This window comes from Bos indicus, chromosome 4 (assembly GCF_029378745.1).
Source record: "Bos indicus isolate NIAB-ARS_2022 breed Sahiwal x Tharparkar chromosome 4, NIAB-ARS_B.indTharparkar_mat_pri_1.0, whole genome shotgun sequence".
Taxonomy (NCBI): Eukaryota; Metazoa; Chordata; class Mammalia; order Artiodactyla; family Bovidae; genus Bos; species Bos indicus.
In genome coordinates this window covers 11,667,920-11,685,781 of record NC_091763.1, presented here as the reverse complement: position 1 = coordinate 11,685,781, position 17,862 = coordinate 11,667,920, and the positions used below count along the sequence as shown (strand labels likewise).

The 17,862-nt window shown below is 39.0% G+C and overlaps 1 protein-coding gene and 1 long non-coding RNA gene across 2 annotated transcripts in view; one reads left to right on the top strand and one right to left on the bottom strand.

Moving 5' to 3' along the window:
• LOC109558213 (uncharacterized) overlaps nt 1-17,862 on the bottom strand; it is a 62,799-nt gene that overhangs the window by 26,248 nt on the left and 18,689 nt on the right. The gene's annotated exons all lie outside the window — the stretch shown is intronic.
• Nucleotides 2,323-16,908, top strand: BET1 (Bet1 golgi vesicular membrane trafficking protein). Its single transcript, XM_019959689.2, has 4 exons — nt 2,323-2,500; nt 7,643-7,767; nt 14,263-14,319; nt 15,723-16,908. Exons 1-4 carry the CDS (start codon nt 2,482-2,484, stop codon nt 15,876-15,878), a joined length of 357 nt encoding a protein of 118 aa, XP_019815248.1. The 5' UTR covers nt 2,323-2,481; the 3' UTR covers nt 15,879-16,908.

Here is a 17,862-nt window from a genome sequence, read left to right as displayed (position 1 = left end):
ACAACAGACTGGTTCCAAATAGGAAAAGGAGTACCTCAAGGCTGTATATTGTCACCCTGCTTATTTAACTTATATGCAGAGTACATCAGGAGAAATGCTGGGCTGGAAGAAGCACAAGCTGGAATCAAGATTGCCAGGAGAAATATCAATAACCTCAGATATGCAGATGACACCACCCTTATGGCAGAAAGTGAAGAAGATCTAAAGAGCCTCTTGATGAAAGTGAAAGAGGAGAGTGAAAAAGTTGGCTTAAAGGTCAACATTTAGAAAACTAAGATCATGACATCCGGTCCCATCACTTCATGGCAAATAGATGGGGACACAGTGGAAACAGTGGCTGACTTTAATTTTGGGGCTCCAAAATCACTGCAGATGGTGACTGCAGCCATGAAATTAAAAGACGCTTACTCCTTGGAAGGAAAGTTATGACTAACCTGGACAGCATATTAAAAAGCAGAGACATTACTTTGTCAACAAAGGTCCGTCTAGTCAAGGCTATGATTTTCCCAGTAGTCATGTATGGATGTGAGAGTTGGACTGTGAAGAAAGCTGAGCGCTGAAGAATTGATGCTTTTGAACTGTGGTGTTGGAGAAGACTCTTGAGAGTCCCTTGGACTGCAAGGAGATCCAACCAGTCTATTCTAAAGATCAGTCCTGGGTGTGCATTGGAAGGACTGATGTTGAAGCTGAAACTCCAATACTTTGGCCACCTGATGGGAAGAGCTGACTCATTTGCAAAGACCCTGATGCTGGGAAAGATTAAGGGCAAGAGGAGAAGGGGACGACAGAGGATGAGATGGTTGGATGGCATCATTGACTCAATGGACATGGGTTTGGGTAGACTCCGGGAGCTGGTGATGGACAGGGAGGCCTGGCGTCCTGCGGTTCATGAGGTCACAAAGAGTCGGGCATGACTGAGTGACTGAACTGAACTGAACTGACTGAAGTGATCAGAGATTTCCTTCTCAGAACTCTCTAATACAGAGATTATCTCACTGTCATACAGCAGCAATGATAAAACTGCAAGGATCCAATGCCTTTGTTCATCTACTGTGTATCAGATTCTTTTTTTTTTTAATTTCTCATTCAATCCTCACCATAATCCTGTGAGGTACAATGACATTCTAGGAATAATCACCATTCCAGTACTACTCCACCTCCACCAACAAGCTTATAAACTCTTTAAATTGGCACCTTCAGTTCAGTTCAGTCGCTCAGTCGTGTCCGACTCTTTGTGACCCCATGAATCGCAGCACACCAGGCCTCCCTGTCCATCACCAAATCCCGGAGTTCACTCAGACTCATGTCCATCGAGTTGGTGATGCCATCCAGCCATCCCATCCTCTGTCGTCCCCTTCTCCTCCTGCCCCCAATCCCTCCCAGCATCAGAGTCTTTTCCAATGAGTCAACTCTTCGCACGAGGTGGCCAAAGTACTGGAGTTTCAGCTTTAGCATCATTCCTTCCAAAGAAATCCCAGGGCTGATCTCCTTCAGAATGGACTGGTTGGATCTCCTTGCAGTCCAAGGGACTCTCAAGAGTCTTCTCCAACACTACAGTTCAAAAGCATCACTTCTTTGGCGCTCAGCCTTCTTCACAGTCCAACTCTCACATCCATATATGACCACTGGAAAAACCATAGCCTTGACTAGACGGATTTTGGTATCCTTTGTCTAAGTTTAAAAGATCTAAGTAGGGGGATGTTTAAGGGTCTTTCAGTCCCTTAACTAATGGCTGTTATTCTTTCTAGAAATGCAACCAACTCAGTAAAGCAAATGAAACCTCCACTGCCTCTGAGGAGACCCAGTTACTAATTTGATCGACTAGTTCAATGGAGCAGGATCCTAGTACTAGGGGCTTGGTTTTACTCTACACCACTGGGTGACCCGGGCACCAACTGGCTACCCCTCTTCCGTCCCTTCAATGGCTCTTAGATTACTTATGTGTGAGACCAGAAACTTGGATAAAGTTTTCTTCGACTTTACCTGAACTAACTCGTGGTGACAGGCAGTGAGAGGCGGAATCAGGAAAGAGAAGTTAACCATCCTCTCATGGTCTGGGAAAGACAGATGTACTGATTTAAATTCGGGGTCCGGCAGCTGAGAGAAAGAGCCAGTCCAGGAGCGGAGATCCAGGGTCCCAGGTCCGGAGTCTGAGTCCCAGGTCCTGAGTGGCAGCTGAAGCAGACGCGCCCCTTTGCCGGGAGCCCCGCCCACTTCTTCACCCGGGTTCACTCCAAGTCCCGGCCTCACTGTCGGCCTCGGCGGCGAACTATATTTCCCAGAATGCCGTTCAAGCCGCTGCGCAGGGCGCCAGTAAGCGCCTTGGATGACGCCATCAGCCAGCGCGGTGTTTAGACTCTATTGATGTCGTGGCGCATTGGAGGAAGAAGTTGCTGTTTCGCCGGGCACTGGTCCTGAGGTGGTCCTTGGCCTCTTCCTACCCACCCCTCTGCTCGCCTTTTCCCCCGCTCCTCTGGCAGGATGAGGCGTGCAGGCCTGGGTAAGAAGAGGCTGAGATTCGAAGTTCCGGGACCCTAGAACTGGCGGTGCTGGGCGCAGGGGCGCGGGGGGGAAATCGGACTGGCCTCTTGTCTGTGGAACCTGAGGCAGAGAGCAGGGTGTATGGAGGAGTCTTTGGAAGTGGTGTCAAGTGGAAACACCACCGTTTGTTCCAGAACCTAGGGGGTTCCTTAAGTTTGGTTCTGTCTCAAGTTATGGATGGTAGGTTTAGATGGAATAGTGGAGAACTCGGGGTGAGGTATGTACAGGTACCAACGCAGTGAGGAGTTTTTTTGTAGTGTTACTGACTGAGCGCGGTTATGGAAATTGCTGAGTTTCCATAGTTGCTGAAGTCTGTCTTCGCTTCTCTCTACTGGACCTAATGTTAGTTTCTTGAGAAGTGAAGTTTGAAGACTGTTGCATGCAAAGCACACTGATAATAACCGTATTAGCCTGGTAACAGTGAGTTTCACAGGTAAACCCAAGTGTCATTTTTGTTAAAGGCCGTGATGTGGATCTTCGGAGTCAAAGGCCATTTTACCCAGAACATTTCTTATCTCACCCTTGTTCCACTGGTAAGACGGTAGAATGTAGTAATACCTGGTGACTTAGCATTTGTGCTTGACTTTTGGCCTAGAAAGTAGTTCACCAAGCAGCAGAACAAATTAGGCACAAGAATTTACAGTGGGCTGTTACAGCACAAATCCATTAAAACAGCATTTTCTGGTTCTGGAACTATTAAGAGATGACTGGGAAAAAGAAGAAGAAACCTGCCATATTAGTATACAGTAGGCCTGAGAAAATATATGAAATACTTGAAAAAGGATAATGTTTGTTACCTTTTTCAATTCTTATAATTCGATGGAAAAAAAGTTATTCAAAAGTGTCAGGTATTTAAAGTTAGTGAAAGTTGCCAGTAACTCTAGGCATGTACATTGATTAGTAAATTGTAGTATGAGAAAAAGCTCTTGAAAAATGTAGTTTTTGTGAATACTTGGGTCATAAAAGGAAAATTGGCTGGGTAAATTGTATAGAAAAAAAAATAACTCATTTTGAACAAGTATAGTTTCTTTTTTGTGTGTGTGTACTGCATTTTTATTATTTATTTATTTTTTTACTTTACAATATTGGTTTTGCCATACATCAACATGAATCCACCATGGGTAAGTGTAGTTTTATATGCCTAAATGAGTTTCCTTTTTATCATTAATGACAGCAAACATTTATTGTGTATTTGCATAAGCTGTAGGTATACAGTCCTTTGTGGCTTCCCTGTGGCTTAGTGGTAGAGAATCCACCTGCCAGTGCTGGAGGTGCACACGAGATGAAGGTTCGATCCCTGGGTCAGGAAGATCCCCTGAAGAAAGAACCCACTCCAGTATTCTTGCCTGGAAAATCCCATGGACAGAGGAGCCTGGTGGGCTATAGTCCATGGGGTCACAAAGAGTCAGTCAGGACTGAGCACTCACATGCAGTCCTGTGTAGCTCTGTTCATGTTCCCCAAGCTTCTAATCTAGTTGAGGAGTAGAAATATGTACAAAGATAAGTTATAGTACAAGGTGGTAGCTATACAACCAAATACCAAATAAGTTCTACAGGCCGTGAATATCCCAGGGATTTCACAGAGAGTGCTTGGTAATTTGTGTGGACATAGAAGCCTCAACTGCAGCTTAAATAGCAAAGTGTAGGAGAGTTTGTTTCCAGTTGGAAGGGTGACCCTCTCCTTGCACCAAAACAATTGTAGGACTAGAATCTAGAATTATGAATGATGTGTTTAAGGGATTATGATTAAACCAATTCGGTTGAAGTAGGAGACATAGAACCAGAACCAACCATGTGGAGACCTTTGAGTACCAGGTCAAAGAATTTGGATCTCATCAGTAGGTCTTTGGGCCTTTTTGAAAGTTTTGTGCAGCAGTATGCTGTGAAAGTGCAGAGAGAAGAACTTGAGAGATGGTGGTTCTGAGCCCTGACTGTGCACTAGAATCACCTAGAGAGCTTTTAAGGCTTGAATACCTGGACCCCAGCCCAGACCAACTAAGTTAGAATCTCTAGGATAGAGTGTTTTTGTTTTTGTTTTAGTTTGTTTTTAAACTCCCCTGTAGTTGAGAGGAGGAAAGATGATTCCTTAGGTGTCTGTTGTTGTAAATTACATTGGAGTGATGTGACAAGAGCTTTTTTTCTTTTTTAAGTATCAATGTGTATTGGGGTCATTAATCTGATAAATATTCATGTAGAGAAGCCCCCCGCACTTCATCTGCATGCTTGGTGCCTCAGTCGGGCCTAACTCTTTGTGACCCCAAGACCTATAGCCTGCCAGACTCCTCTGTCCAGGGAATTTTCCAGGCAAGGATACTGGACTGGGTTGCCATTTCCCTCTGCAGGCCCACAGTTCACATGACTGTCTTAAGTGACTCGGTTCATTTATGATACAAACTATGCAGAAGTAGCATTTGCTTATGGACACAGTGTGAGGATTATCTTTGACCCCCATTAGCTTTCCTACAAATTTTCATGCCAGTAAGTCACAAAACAAGTGGCTAAACTTGGAATAACAACTCCTAACTTTTAATTTGTTTTTTTTTAAATACTGGGAATGGATGATAGTGTGGGGGAAGATTAACTCTTTAATGGGAGAAGGTGCTTTGAAAGCTTTCTGGACAATAAATAAAATGGGAATTTCACTTTTAATAAATGGAACAGTGCAGAAGAACTCTAAAAATAAAAATAAGATATGCAAAAATAATAATGAAGGAAATGGAAACAAATAGCCAGTAATTTAGAACTGAATTCCTTGGGGAAGTTGTCAAGTGGTTAATTCAACCAGTCAGTAATGACTTACTGGGTGAACATTATTTATGTAGCATATTAATCGTATAAAATATGAAGAGATTTTTATTTCCTTTAAGGATTTTGGTCTTTATTGAAGTAGACTTTGTATAGCATATCATTGGTGAATAGGATGAGAATGCATTTTTAAATGATTCTTTTAATTGTTGAGTAGAGGGAAATATTATGTGTAGTCACTTGTCCTTCCGTTGTACAATGGCACACTTAGAGAACTTTGTAGATGATGGATCAGCAGTTGGAAATTTGAGGAAGGCAACTCTTTCTCCTCAGTAATATACTTGTTTAACATTTTGTTGTGGTTTTTGTGGTGGTAGAGATTGTGTGTCTCCTGCTCGAAGTACTTGTTAGATACAGGGATACAGAAACAGGCTGAGACGCCGCTTTTGTCCTCAAAGAAGCTTATGACCCCACTGTTGACAAAGGCAGACACATTCAAAGCTGAATAACTGATTTCAGATTCTGTTCATTAGTTGGTTCATTTACACGTATTTACTGGCTGTGCCTTGCTGTGTATATATGTTTGGGGGGATCTATAGCCATGGGCAGAACAAATTTAGTTTCTGCCCTTGGAGTGCAGTCCAGAGCATGATATTAGTGTTATGTATAGTCAGAACTGTAAGAATTCAAAAGAGGATTTTGCTTTTTAGAGAAAGTGAGTTTTACTATGCCTGGAAAGAGCTTTCTGTTCACTTTCCGACACTTCCATCAGTCACCAGTGATGCCTGCTACTTTCTGCACTTCCATCTTACTGTCAGAGCCACTTCATTCACTCTGAGTAGATGGAGGCCTCTAGTCTCTGTATTATCCCTTTCCTCCATAGAGCCGGGCTTCCATTGCCAGTACAATCCTTGTCCAGTCTAGTCCCCAGAATCCATATATATCACCTACTCTTTTGACAAGGAATCTCAACGTCTTGGGGCTCTGTTCTTCAGCAGCCCCAGCACTGCACTCCAACTCTTGTTTCAGTCTAACCCTCCAGGTTCTCATGGGCTGATATAGGCTGATCAGTTTTTCTGCAGAAAAATCACACATCCAGGTGAAAAATCACACTACAGTATAATTGCCTCAGCCACAATTGCTTTACCCCTGTAGTAATCCTGTACAACCCCAGTTATTTTCCTCCATTATTCTCTACAGTTTTTTTTCCCCCAAAAGATCACCATTTTTCAAAGACAGGCTTTTTTCTTATTTCACTGAGAAAATTGTCAACAGTTTTTTTTTCTCTTTTAATTGCAGTTAAATAATACCCTCAACTATGCTTTCCTTTCTCAGTCCTCCAACGTGTTAGTACATGTATTCACTGTTCAAGGCTCACTCCACCTGTTGGAGTGCCGGATGAATATCAAGTTATATTGGGCAGTGCCTGGGACTGTTGTCCTGTATCCCAATGTTCTTCCCTAGAAGAAGAGCTCTGAAAAGTATTGATAGCACCTAGAAAGAACAAGGGATCTGATGCATGATAGTTTATCAAGTATTTGTTGAAGAATGAATGAGTCTTCCTCTTAAATCTGAGTTAATATTCTCCATAAGTTATTTTCACTCGCTTCTGTTTAAAAGAGCTGCCCATAAAGGACCTTCCCTCTACCATTAACTCCATCCTGTTGTATTATCCTGTCTCTGCCTTTCCCTGCACAGCCAAGATTCTTCCATAGGTAGTTGATGTTACTAATTTTAGGGGTGTGTGTTTAATGGTGTAGTTCTAGAGAGCAGGAAATATGTCCAGAATACCCTTATATATCAGTGTGTATTTCACAGTTTTGTGGGCAATCAGTAAGCAGTCAACAAATGCGTATTGAGCTGAATTCAGTATCCTTTGCTTAAGAGAGGTTATTAGAGTTGTTCTGAACTCTGTTTGGTTATTAATTTTTATTTATTTTTTTTTAATTTTATTTTATTTTTAAACTTTATAATATTGTATTAGTTTTGCCAAATATCGAAATGAATCCGCCACAGGTATACATGTGTTCCCCATCCGGAACCCTCCTCCCTCCTCCCTCCTCCCTCCTCCCTCCTCCCTCTCCATACCATCCCTCTGGGAGAATGACATTGAAACATGTATAATATCATGTATGAAACAAGTTGCCAGTCCAGGTTCGATGCACGATCCTGGATGCTTGGGGCTGGTGCACTGGCACTGGTTATTAATTTTTAAAGTTCATTTGAAGTGTGAGTATTACAGACATACCTGGTCTGTCTGCCAGTGGCCTCCAGGGGTCTTTTTCGGTTCTTTCTAGTCAGGGTTTCAGAAGGGACTTGTTTTTGCTACAACTCTGCTCAGAACTGATCCTTGCAGGTGAAGGAGTACCCCCTGGCAACTATGGGAACTATGGCTATCCTAATAGTGGGTATAGTGCCTGTGAAGAGGAGAACGAGAGACTCACGGAAAGTCTGAGAAACAAAGTAACTGCGATAAAATCTGTAAGTATATAACAGGTACTTTTCAGTTTGTACATGACATGTACACGCTGCTATATTTAAAATGGATAACCAACAAGGACTTAGTGTATAGTACAGGGAACTCTGCTCAATGTGTGTGGCAGCCTGGATGAGAGGGTTGTATGCAGGAGAACGGATATATGTGTATCCATTGAGTCCCTTGGCAGTTCACCTGCACTGTCACAATATTGTTAATTGGCTGTACTCCAGTACAAATTAAAACAGTTTAAAAATGTTTATTTTTACTGGCATAGGGGATTTAGTCCCACAAAACGGTATAGTTCAGTGATACGCGCTTTCCCCCTAGATTTAACAATTCAGGGATAATAAAGCACCTAGATAGCCCAAATCACCTAAATTCAGTTCAGTCACTTAGTTGTGTCCGACTCTTTGTGACTCCATAGACTCCAGCACGCCAGGCCTCCCTGTCCATCACCAACTCGTGGAGTTTACCCGAACTCATGTCCATTGAGTCGGTGATGCCATCCAACCATCTCATCCTCTGTCGTCCCCTTCTCCTCCTGCCCTTAATCTTTCCCAGCATCAGGGTCTTTGCAAATGAGTCAGCTCTTTGCATCAGGTTGCGAAAGTATTGGATTTTCAGCTTCAACATCAGTCCTTCCAATGAACACCCAGGACTGGTCTCCTTTAGGATGGACTGGTTGGATCTCTTTGCAGTCCAAGGGACTCTCAAGAGTCTTCTCCAACACCACAATTCAAAAGCATCAATTCTTCGGCGCTCAGCTTTCTTTACAGTCCAACTCTCATATCCATACATGACCACTGGAAAAACCATAGCCTTGACGAGACGGACCTTTGTTGACAAAGTAATGTCTCTGCTTTATAATACGCTGTCTAGGTTGGTCATAACTTTCCTTCCAGGGAGTAAGTGTCTTTTAATTTCATGGCTGCAGTCACCATCTGCAGTGATTTTGGAGCCCCAAAATTAAAGTCAGCCACTGTTTCCACTGTGTCCCCATCTATTTGCCATGAAGTGATGGGACTGGATACCATGATCTTAGTTTTCTGAATGTTGAACTTTAAGCCAACTTTTTCACTCTCCTCTTTCACTTTCATCAAGAGGCTTTTGAGTTCCTCTTCACTTTCTGCCATAAGGGTGGTGTCATCTGCATATCTGAGGTTACTGATATTTCTCCCAGAAATCTTTATTCCAGCTTGTGCTTCTTCCAACCCAGCGTTTCTCATGATGTACTCTGCATAGAAGTTAAATAAGCAGGTGACAATATACAGCCTTGACGTACTCCTTTTCCTATTTGGACCCATGTTCCATGTCCAGTTCTAACTGTTGCTTCTTGATCTGGATACAGATTTCACAGGAGGCAGGTTAGGTGGACTGGTATTCCCATTTCTTTCAAAAATTTCCACAGTTTATTGTGATCCACACAGTCAAAGGCTTTGGCATAGTCAATAAAGCAGAAATAGATGTTTTTCTGGAACTCTCTTGCTTTTTCGATTATCCAACAGATGTTGGCAATTTGATCCCTGGTTCCTCTGCCTTTTCTAAATCCTACTTGAACATATGGAAGTTCATGGTTCATGTATTGCTGAAGCCTGGCTTGGAGAATTTTGAGCATTACTTTGCTAGCATGTGAGATGAGTGCAGTTATGCAGTAGTTTGAACATTCTTTGGCATTACCTTTTTTGGGGGATTGGAATGAAAACTGACCTTTTCCAGTTCTGTGGCCACTGCTGAGTTGTCCAAATTTGCTGGCATATTGAGTGCAGCACTTTCACAGCATCATCTTTTAGGATTTGAAATAGCTTAACTTGAGTTCCATCACCTCACTAGCTTTGTTCGTAGTGATTCTTCCTAAGGCCCACTTGACTTCACATCCCAGGATATCTGGCTCTAGGTGAGTGATCACACCATCGTGATTATCTGGGTCATGAAGATCTTTTCTGAACAGTTCTTCTGTGTATTCTTGCTCCCTCTTCTTAATATCTTTTGCTTCTGTTAGGTCCATACCATTTCTGTCCTTTATTGAGCCCATCTTTACATGAAAAGTTCCCTTGCTATCTCTAATTTTCTTGAAGAGATCTCTATTCTTTCCCAGTCTAATGTTTTCCTCTATTTCTTTGCACTGATCGCTGAGGAAGGCTTTCTTATCTCTCCTTGCTATTCTTTGGAACTCTGCATTCAGAGGCCTATATCTTTCCTTTTCTCCTTTGCTTTTCACTTCCCTTGTTTTCACAGCTATTTGTAAGGCCTCCTCAGACAGCCATTTTGCTTTTTTGCATTTCTTTTTCTTGAGGATGGTCTTCATTCCCATCTCCTGTACAGTGTCACGAACCTTCATCTATAGTTCTTCAGGCACTCTGTCTATCAGATCTAGTCCCTGAAATCTATTTCTCACTTCCACTGTATAATCATAAGGGATATGATTTAGGTCATACCTGAATGGTCTAGTGGTTTTCCCTTGTTTCTTCAATGTCTGAATTTGGCAATAAGGAGTTCATGATCCGAGCCACAGTCAGCTCCTGGTCTTGTTTTTGCTGACTGTATAGAGCTTCTCCATCTTTGGCTGCAAAGAATATAATCAATCTGATTTTGGTGTTGACCATCTGATGATGTCCATGTGTAGAGTCTTCTCTTGTGTTGTTGGAAGAGGGTGTTTGCTATGACCAGTGCGTTCTCTTGGCAGAACTACATTAGCCTTTGCCCTGCTTCATTCTGTACTCCAAGGCAAAATTTGCCTGTTACTCCAGGTGTTTTTTGACTTCGTACTTTTGCATTCCAGTCCCCTATAATGAAAAGGACATCTTTTTTGAGTGTTAGTTCTAAAAGGCCTTGTAGGTCTTCATAGAACCATTCTGCTTCAGCTACTTCAGCTTCTTCAGTGTTACTGGTCGGGGCATAGACATGGATTACTGTGATATTGAATGGTTTGCCTTCGAAACAAACAGATCATCCTTACGTTTTTGTGATTGCATGCAAGTACTGTACTTTCTTTAATACAACTGTCATTTATTCCAGGGAAAGAAATTTCCATGAGAAAAAAAGCTTTCTTTTAATAAGGAGCCTAAATTATCAATATTGGTATTAAAACTCAAGTAATTCTTAATTTCCTCTAAATGTTGTATTTTCCAAATTATTAACATTATATGATATTGTTAGTTCAATAATCAATTCCTATTTATTTATTAAGACCTTGAAAATAATATTAATTTCAGAATGTAACAGTCTCCAGACTGAATACAATTCTACTTTCCAAAAACTAATGAAATATCAGTTAAGTTTTAGCAACGTGACTCAAAATTTAAACACAATCTGAGTACAGATTAGAAAATGTCAAAACTTATGGTGTGTATATATTTATATATATAAATATATATATATATATATATATTTAACCACCAAAAAAAACTGAAGTTATATATATGTATATATTTTTTTAACTTCAGCTTTTTTTGGTGGTTAAATCTAAAATACTGCTTGTAGTATTTTGCAATACTGCAGTACATTTACAATGTAGTAATATCTCAGAGCATTCTACCTTCCACCCCCAAGCAGCCCATCTTCTGACTTTTCTTCTTCTAGTCTCAAAAAGCTACAAATCTCAGTCTTTTGTGTTTTTGCCTTTGAACCTCGTGTCAGTCACCAAGTCCTATGTTCTTTCTCTCTACTGTTCCTATTTTGACCTTCCTGTTTCTAATACTTTGCCCGGTTTTCTTCAGTGGACTATTGGGAAAGCCTTTTAACCTGTTTCCCATTTTTCGTATGTTTTGGTCTGAGCTACACCCAGTAGTCATCACAGTCATCTTCTTGGTTTTTAGAGTATTTTTTAAATTGCATTCTACACTCCCAGAAGTCTTAGTGGCCTCCCATGATGTAAGAAATGAAGTTCCTACTCTGTAGCTTGATGAGACAGGTTCTGCAGAGATTGCCCCAGCGTTTTAGACCTCACCTCCTGTGCTTCAGAATGTGTGCGTGCTGCCGCCAGACGGATTTGTGCATCCCTCGTGCCCTGTGCGCGCTGTCGCCCTCCCACTCCTGCATCTTGGGTCATGCAGTCCCCTTGCCTAGGGCACCCTCTCCCTCCTGACCCTGGCTGAAGTCTTACCCATCTGAAAGGCTCCATCTCTTCTTTTCACCTTCTCTCCTCCAGGCTTCAGCTGATCACCACATAAACCTAACCTTTTCCTTGTGAACGTAAGATCATTTGTACCATTTCTGTAGCACTTATTGCATAACGATCTGCATTGGAATTATTTGTATGTAAAAAAAATTTATCAGAATACAGCGTTTTCTACTGTAGTTTTACATTCTGCATAGCACTTAACGTATTTCCTTATAGTGTATTGAGTTAATATGTATTAAATAAAGGAATTACAAAAAGACAGTTTTGATTATGCCTTAAAATAAACATGTGTGGTACACTTATAGAGCATTCATTGGAAGCTTATGTTGCCAAAACTTAATTGATAGTTCATTAGTCTTTGGAAAATTGAATTGTATTTCAGCCTAGAGACTGTTATCTCCTGAAATGAGTATTGTTTTCAAGGTCTAATTAAATCAAAAGGAGTTGGTCTATGAACTAAGCAATATTGTATAATGTTAATAACTTAGAAAATACAACATTTTGGAGGAAATTAAGAATTAAATGATTTTTTTTAATTCCAATATTGATATTTTAGGCTCCTTGTTAGAAGAAAGCCTTTTTCTCATGCATATTTCTTTCCCTGCATGAATGACAGTTGTAAAAGTAGTTCGGCGATTTGGGCTGGCTAGTTTCATAGTTGCTTTATTATTTCTGAATTGTTAAATTTTGTGGAAAAGCTTATATTCTGATCTATAGAATCCTAGAATGATTTTGTGTTGATATTACCCCAGATACTTACAAAATAAGTTGAGGACAATATTTGCAGTGGTTTACCATGATTTTTAGTAGTTTCCAAGATTTAGTAGTAGTGTATTTATTCAGCTATTTTAGAAGTGAAGTCTTTGATGAATTTATCATATGAAGTATTAGATAGGTTTTGATTTGAATCTTCATTCAGACTCAGCCTCTTCTCTGCATAGCTTCATGATGTGGGTAACACTAACTTGTAAATTTTTTCCAGTTTGTTATCAAATTTTGAAGAAACAATACCTTTACAATCTAAAGAAATAATTAATTTAGGCTTATAGTCAAAGTAATGTCACATTCATTAGGAAAATATTACTTATATCTGAACTTAATATGGGAACTTAGATAACATTTTTAAAATGTAAATGAAGAAATATACAAACAAATGCTATTGTGTGAATGATATAAAGAGAGAAAAAAGAATTCAAGGATAAGAGGACAGGAAAGAAACATGTACCTAAATTAAAAGATGGAATTGAATATTAAGTTTAAATCAAAATGAAGAACAGAGAGACAATGTCTATAGTTGAGAAGGAATAGAGATTCTAAATTGGTTTTCTTTTTAATTATGAAACTAAGGTAACTTTATAGGAGACTTGGAAAATACAGAATGAATAATATTTCCACTATATATTACAATTAATTATGTAGATTAAGACTTTTAGTTGAATTTTCACTATCAAACTCTCAAAAATGAATAGAATGAATAGACAGAAAAGTAGAACGATATAGTAGACTTGAAAACACTGTGAGCCAATTCAATATAATTAAGATTTATACAGTTTTCACACATAATGATATGAATTCTATCAAGTTCCCATAGACTATAAACTAGGAGACACTGAAGCATATCCAGAGGATAAGACCAAGTGCAGAAACTTGATGGCCTAAAGGTATTGAAATCATACAGTGTCTGTTCTCTTACCACTGTGGAATTATGTTAGAGATCAGTATCAAAAGATATTTGAAAATAACCCACATATTTTCAAGTGCAATGGGACATTTCCCAAGAGAGATCTTTGACTTGGCCATTGAAAGCCTCAACAAAGTTAAAAGATCGAAAAAACAGGGTGATTGCAGAGAGCAAAGCATTTAAATGTGAAGTTAATATCAAACTGAGAACTTAATATCAAAGATACTTTAAAAACCCCATATATACTATGTTAAAAAAAAAAGGAAATTAACATATGATACAGTGTTATTAACTACAGCTTTTATCCAAATTTCACAAAATTTTATGCCAGTGTTCATTATTTGTTTTCATCCCTTATGCAAGATTCCATGTTGAATTTAATTGCATTGATCAGCTTCACTGCATGCAACAAATTCTGATAAATTCTCTTCACTTTTATTCTGCTACAGATATTTTCTAATTTTCTTTGTTATGACTTCTTAGATACACCCATCATTTAAAAGTGGACATTTAATTTCTAAGTTAGTTTTCATTAATTTCAGTGGGAAAAATAACCAAAGAATAAAGTATATTTTATATTTTTAAGACAGTTTTATTTGAGAAAACATTTATGCTTAGAATGGCATTGTTGTTTTTAGTTTATAACACTTAAAAACATTTAGGTAAGTAATAATGTTTATGCTTTCTTCTTTGTAGCTTTCCATTGAAATAGGGCATGAAGTTAAACATCAAAATAAATTATTAGCTGAAATGGTAAGTGGTTATGATTTTAACTTTAAGAAACTTGACTGGATATTCTCAAATTTGGCTTGGAATAACTCTAAGAGTTGTTTCTGCCCTATTTTTACATTTTTCATCTCGCCTAACCCACATGAGTAGGAGGAGGAGGTAGGAGTGAGTGTATATTTTATCTTGTATTTAGAACACTGTTAGAGACTCGGGACAATGACTATTTCAAGCCGTCTTTAAGATCTCAGCGGATATAGACTGCCAAGTAAATGCTTTATATCCAGTCAACCAAACGTCTTTCACTTAATGTAAACCTGTCTTCTGCTTGATCTCCTAAGGATCACTGTGAACGAGTCAATAGGACTGAATATAGTAACATCCCCAAGCCTTTTCTCTCTAAGCAAGCTCAGTAAGGTATGCCTTTCCTTGCTAGAGGCTCTTTTTATTCCTTACTGTTCATTTTGGACGTCAAACTCCTCTGGACCGTCCCTAGTTTCTTCAAATGCTTTTAAAATTGTACTATTTAAAAATGAATATTGCACTGAAAATTTTCTAGTGAAGGTTGTACATGAGAATCACTTGAGGAACTTTGAAAATATCCATGCCTGGTTCTCACTTGAAATATACTGATTGAGAGTTTTAGGGAGGGGGCATCACTCGGTATATGTATTTTGATAATATTTTACATCCCAGGTGATTCTGTTGCATAGCCCTAGGGAAGAACTATTCATGTAAAGTGCTTAAGCTGCCCAGAACCTGAACTGTACAGAGGCTATCGTTATGTCAGGACCTTACATCCCAGGTTATTGAGATTTCTAAAAAAAGTGCGGTCTTTCCAAATCATGCGCAGTTCTCTCCCCTTCAGGACTTTTCTAGCTGTGTTTTAATGTGGCAGCTTTTCCCCATCCATATTTGAAGTCTTTGCCACAGTTTACTACCGCTGCATGATAGGCTCTTAACTTTTAATAGATTCTGCTGACCTTCGAAGTCAGCTTCCTAAACAAAAGGGTCTGAAAAGTAAAGGTAGATTTAACTGCTAACCATATTCAGTGGATAAATTGCTGTACTGGGAATTTAACCTTGGAGAGTGATACCTCCAACAAAATGAGGGGGAAACCTGTGTGATGGTAGATGAACCTCTTACTTTTATTGTTAATGTTTTTTAATCCACATAATTGGAATAAGACCTAAATACTTTGGGATTTTGAATTACTCTGGAGCTGAAAAAATGTTTATTGGATAATGAAAGAGCTTATTTATTGAGAAAATTATTTTGCATGGAGTAATCAGGTTGATTATCCAAGTTATACACAGGCTCCAGAATATGTCATTAAAAGTGTATTCTAATAACTGTATATTAAATTACTCAAATATGCATATGTAGAATGTTAGAATCCAACCATTATGTTTTCCTTTTTTCCTCACAGGATTCACAGTTTGATTCTACAACTGGATTTCTAGGTAAAACTATGGGAAAACTGAAGCTTTTATCCAGAGGAAGCCAAACGAAGTTGCTCTGCTATATGATGCTGTTCTCATTATTTGTCTTTTTTGTCATTTACTGGATTATTAAACTGAGGTGATGCGAGTCAGTGTGAGTTTGGAATTTGTTCCAACTTAACAGCTTGGAGTACCACATCAGTAAAAAAAAAAAAAAATCAGCATCAAAACATTCCTAAATTTCAGCTACTATGGCTATTCCCATCAAAGAGTACTGAATCTTGTTTTATAAATCACACCAGATAATACAGTGCTCTTTGGATACTGTTTCTTAATGATTCACTTTTTGCCCCTATTTTCAGGGGTACTGAGATGTTCTGAGGTTCACTCTGGCCCTAACACTTTTTTCCTGTTTTTTGCTGTGAGATGAAAGAGCAGTTATAAAATTCTGTTGTGATCATAAATGTAGGTTTCTGTTCCACATAAAGAGACTTACTGGGAGAGTAGCAGTGCCTAAAGAGCCTGGTGCTGTGCTCTTGAGGTGGTGAGCAAGTCTGTGATGGATGAGGAGTGTGTTTCCTGGATTGTCATCGCCCCAATGTTGTACTTTTCTTTCCTCCTTTATTTTGTTTAAATTGTAGGCTGATTTTTTTTTTAACCTGCAGTTTTCCTAATAATTTTTGATGATATGACTCTTCTTCCCCCCCTCTACCCAAGGACCTCAGTCTTTACTAAAACTTGTTATTTTGGCATATTTCTAGTAGGATCCAAAACAAGTGTGTACCAGTATAGTTGTCATTTTATATTAACTTTATATATATATAACATTGACTTGGCTTATAATAGTTTTATGATTTTAGCCACTCAGGCCATTTGGTTATCATTTATGACAGAATAATGTGAAGCTAAAGTAATTGCTAAGCTCTGAATGGAAATAAAATGTTCAGGAAAAGTAATTGCCTCTGCTTTATTATGTGCTCAAAATAAATACTCAGGCATTGAACTTGGGGTTAAGGGCACAGTTGTTTTAATCCAGTGTATTTGTTTATAGGAAACATTTGCAAAAATGGACTGCTAAGTAGATGTCAAAATGTTGTGAAATTGTCTGTATTGCTACTGTTTTGGAATTTGCTCATTGATGGGCTTCAAAAATAAAACTTTTAATAAAATATATTAATTGACTTTGTTGCTTCTTTGTTCAAGTCTTTTTTTTCCCCCACAAACCAAGAAGTGGTTCTGAAAACTCACAACAAACTCAGAAAAGCTTAATGTATTATTTCACTACTTGGTTCAAACAAACGAGATAAATCATGACAACAGTTTCAAAAATCTATTTAATTCTTTCTTCCTTCTGCTTGGGGACCCCTAAGAAAAAGTACTTCCGGAAATAAAATTTTGGGAAAACATCAAATATGGGAAAGTTCTAATATTTTCATAATCCTTTACAAACTCATTGCTAAATTGAAAAGGACTTTATTGCTCTTGGTGTCTGGGAAGTTGATTGTAATAACTGAATAAGCAAAATATTCATATTATTATTTTTATTCAAACATGAGACTTGTAGGTGTTTGGTGGGTGATATACTGTAAACCCTGTGCTTTAAATGATAAAGGAAGCTTCAGAAAAATCTCAAGTCTCTAGATTTTTTCTGAAAAATATCTAGTTATTTCACTAGGAGTTGGTCCAAATGGTAGAAACTTTAATTTACCTGCCCCATCCCCTATGGATACCAGGCATGAAAGTGGAGTCACTCAGTCATGTCTGACTTTTTGCAACCCCATGGACTGTAGCCCGCCAGGCTCCTCCATCCATGGGATTTTCCAGGCGAGAATACTGGAGTGGCTTGCCATTTTCTTCTCCAGGGAGTCTTCCCTGACCCAGGAATCAAACCCAGGTCTCCTGCATTGCAGGCAGAGTCTACCGTCAGAGCCACCAGGGAATCCCCTATACCAGGCATAGGTTTCCACAATGAGGAAAGAGAGAATTATACATAATACTGATAGACTTTAAATTAACATGCAAATTAATTCTTGTATACTACTTAAGCAGAGAAAAGAGTTGTTAAATCTTAAATAGGCAACATTTTAAACATCAGAATTCTGGAGCAGAAAACTATAGCACCTGCAC

Coding starts and splice junctions, on each gene's coding strand:
- BET1 (XM_019959689.2), top strand. Junction 7,768..14,262: donor AAGTAACTGCGATAAAATCT/GTAAGTATATAA, acceptor TCTTCTTTGTAG/CTTTCCATTGAAATAGGGCA. Junction 14,320..15,722: donor ATAAATTATTAGCTGAAATG/GTAAGTGGTTAT, acceptor TTTTCCTCACAG/GATTCACAGTTTGATTCTAC.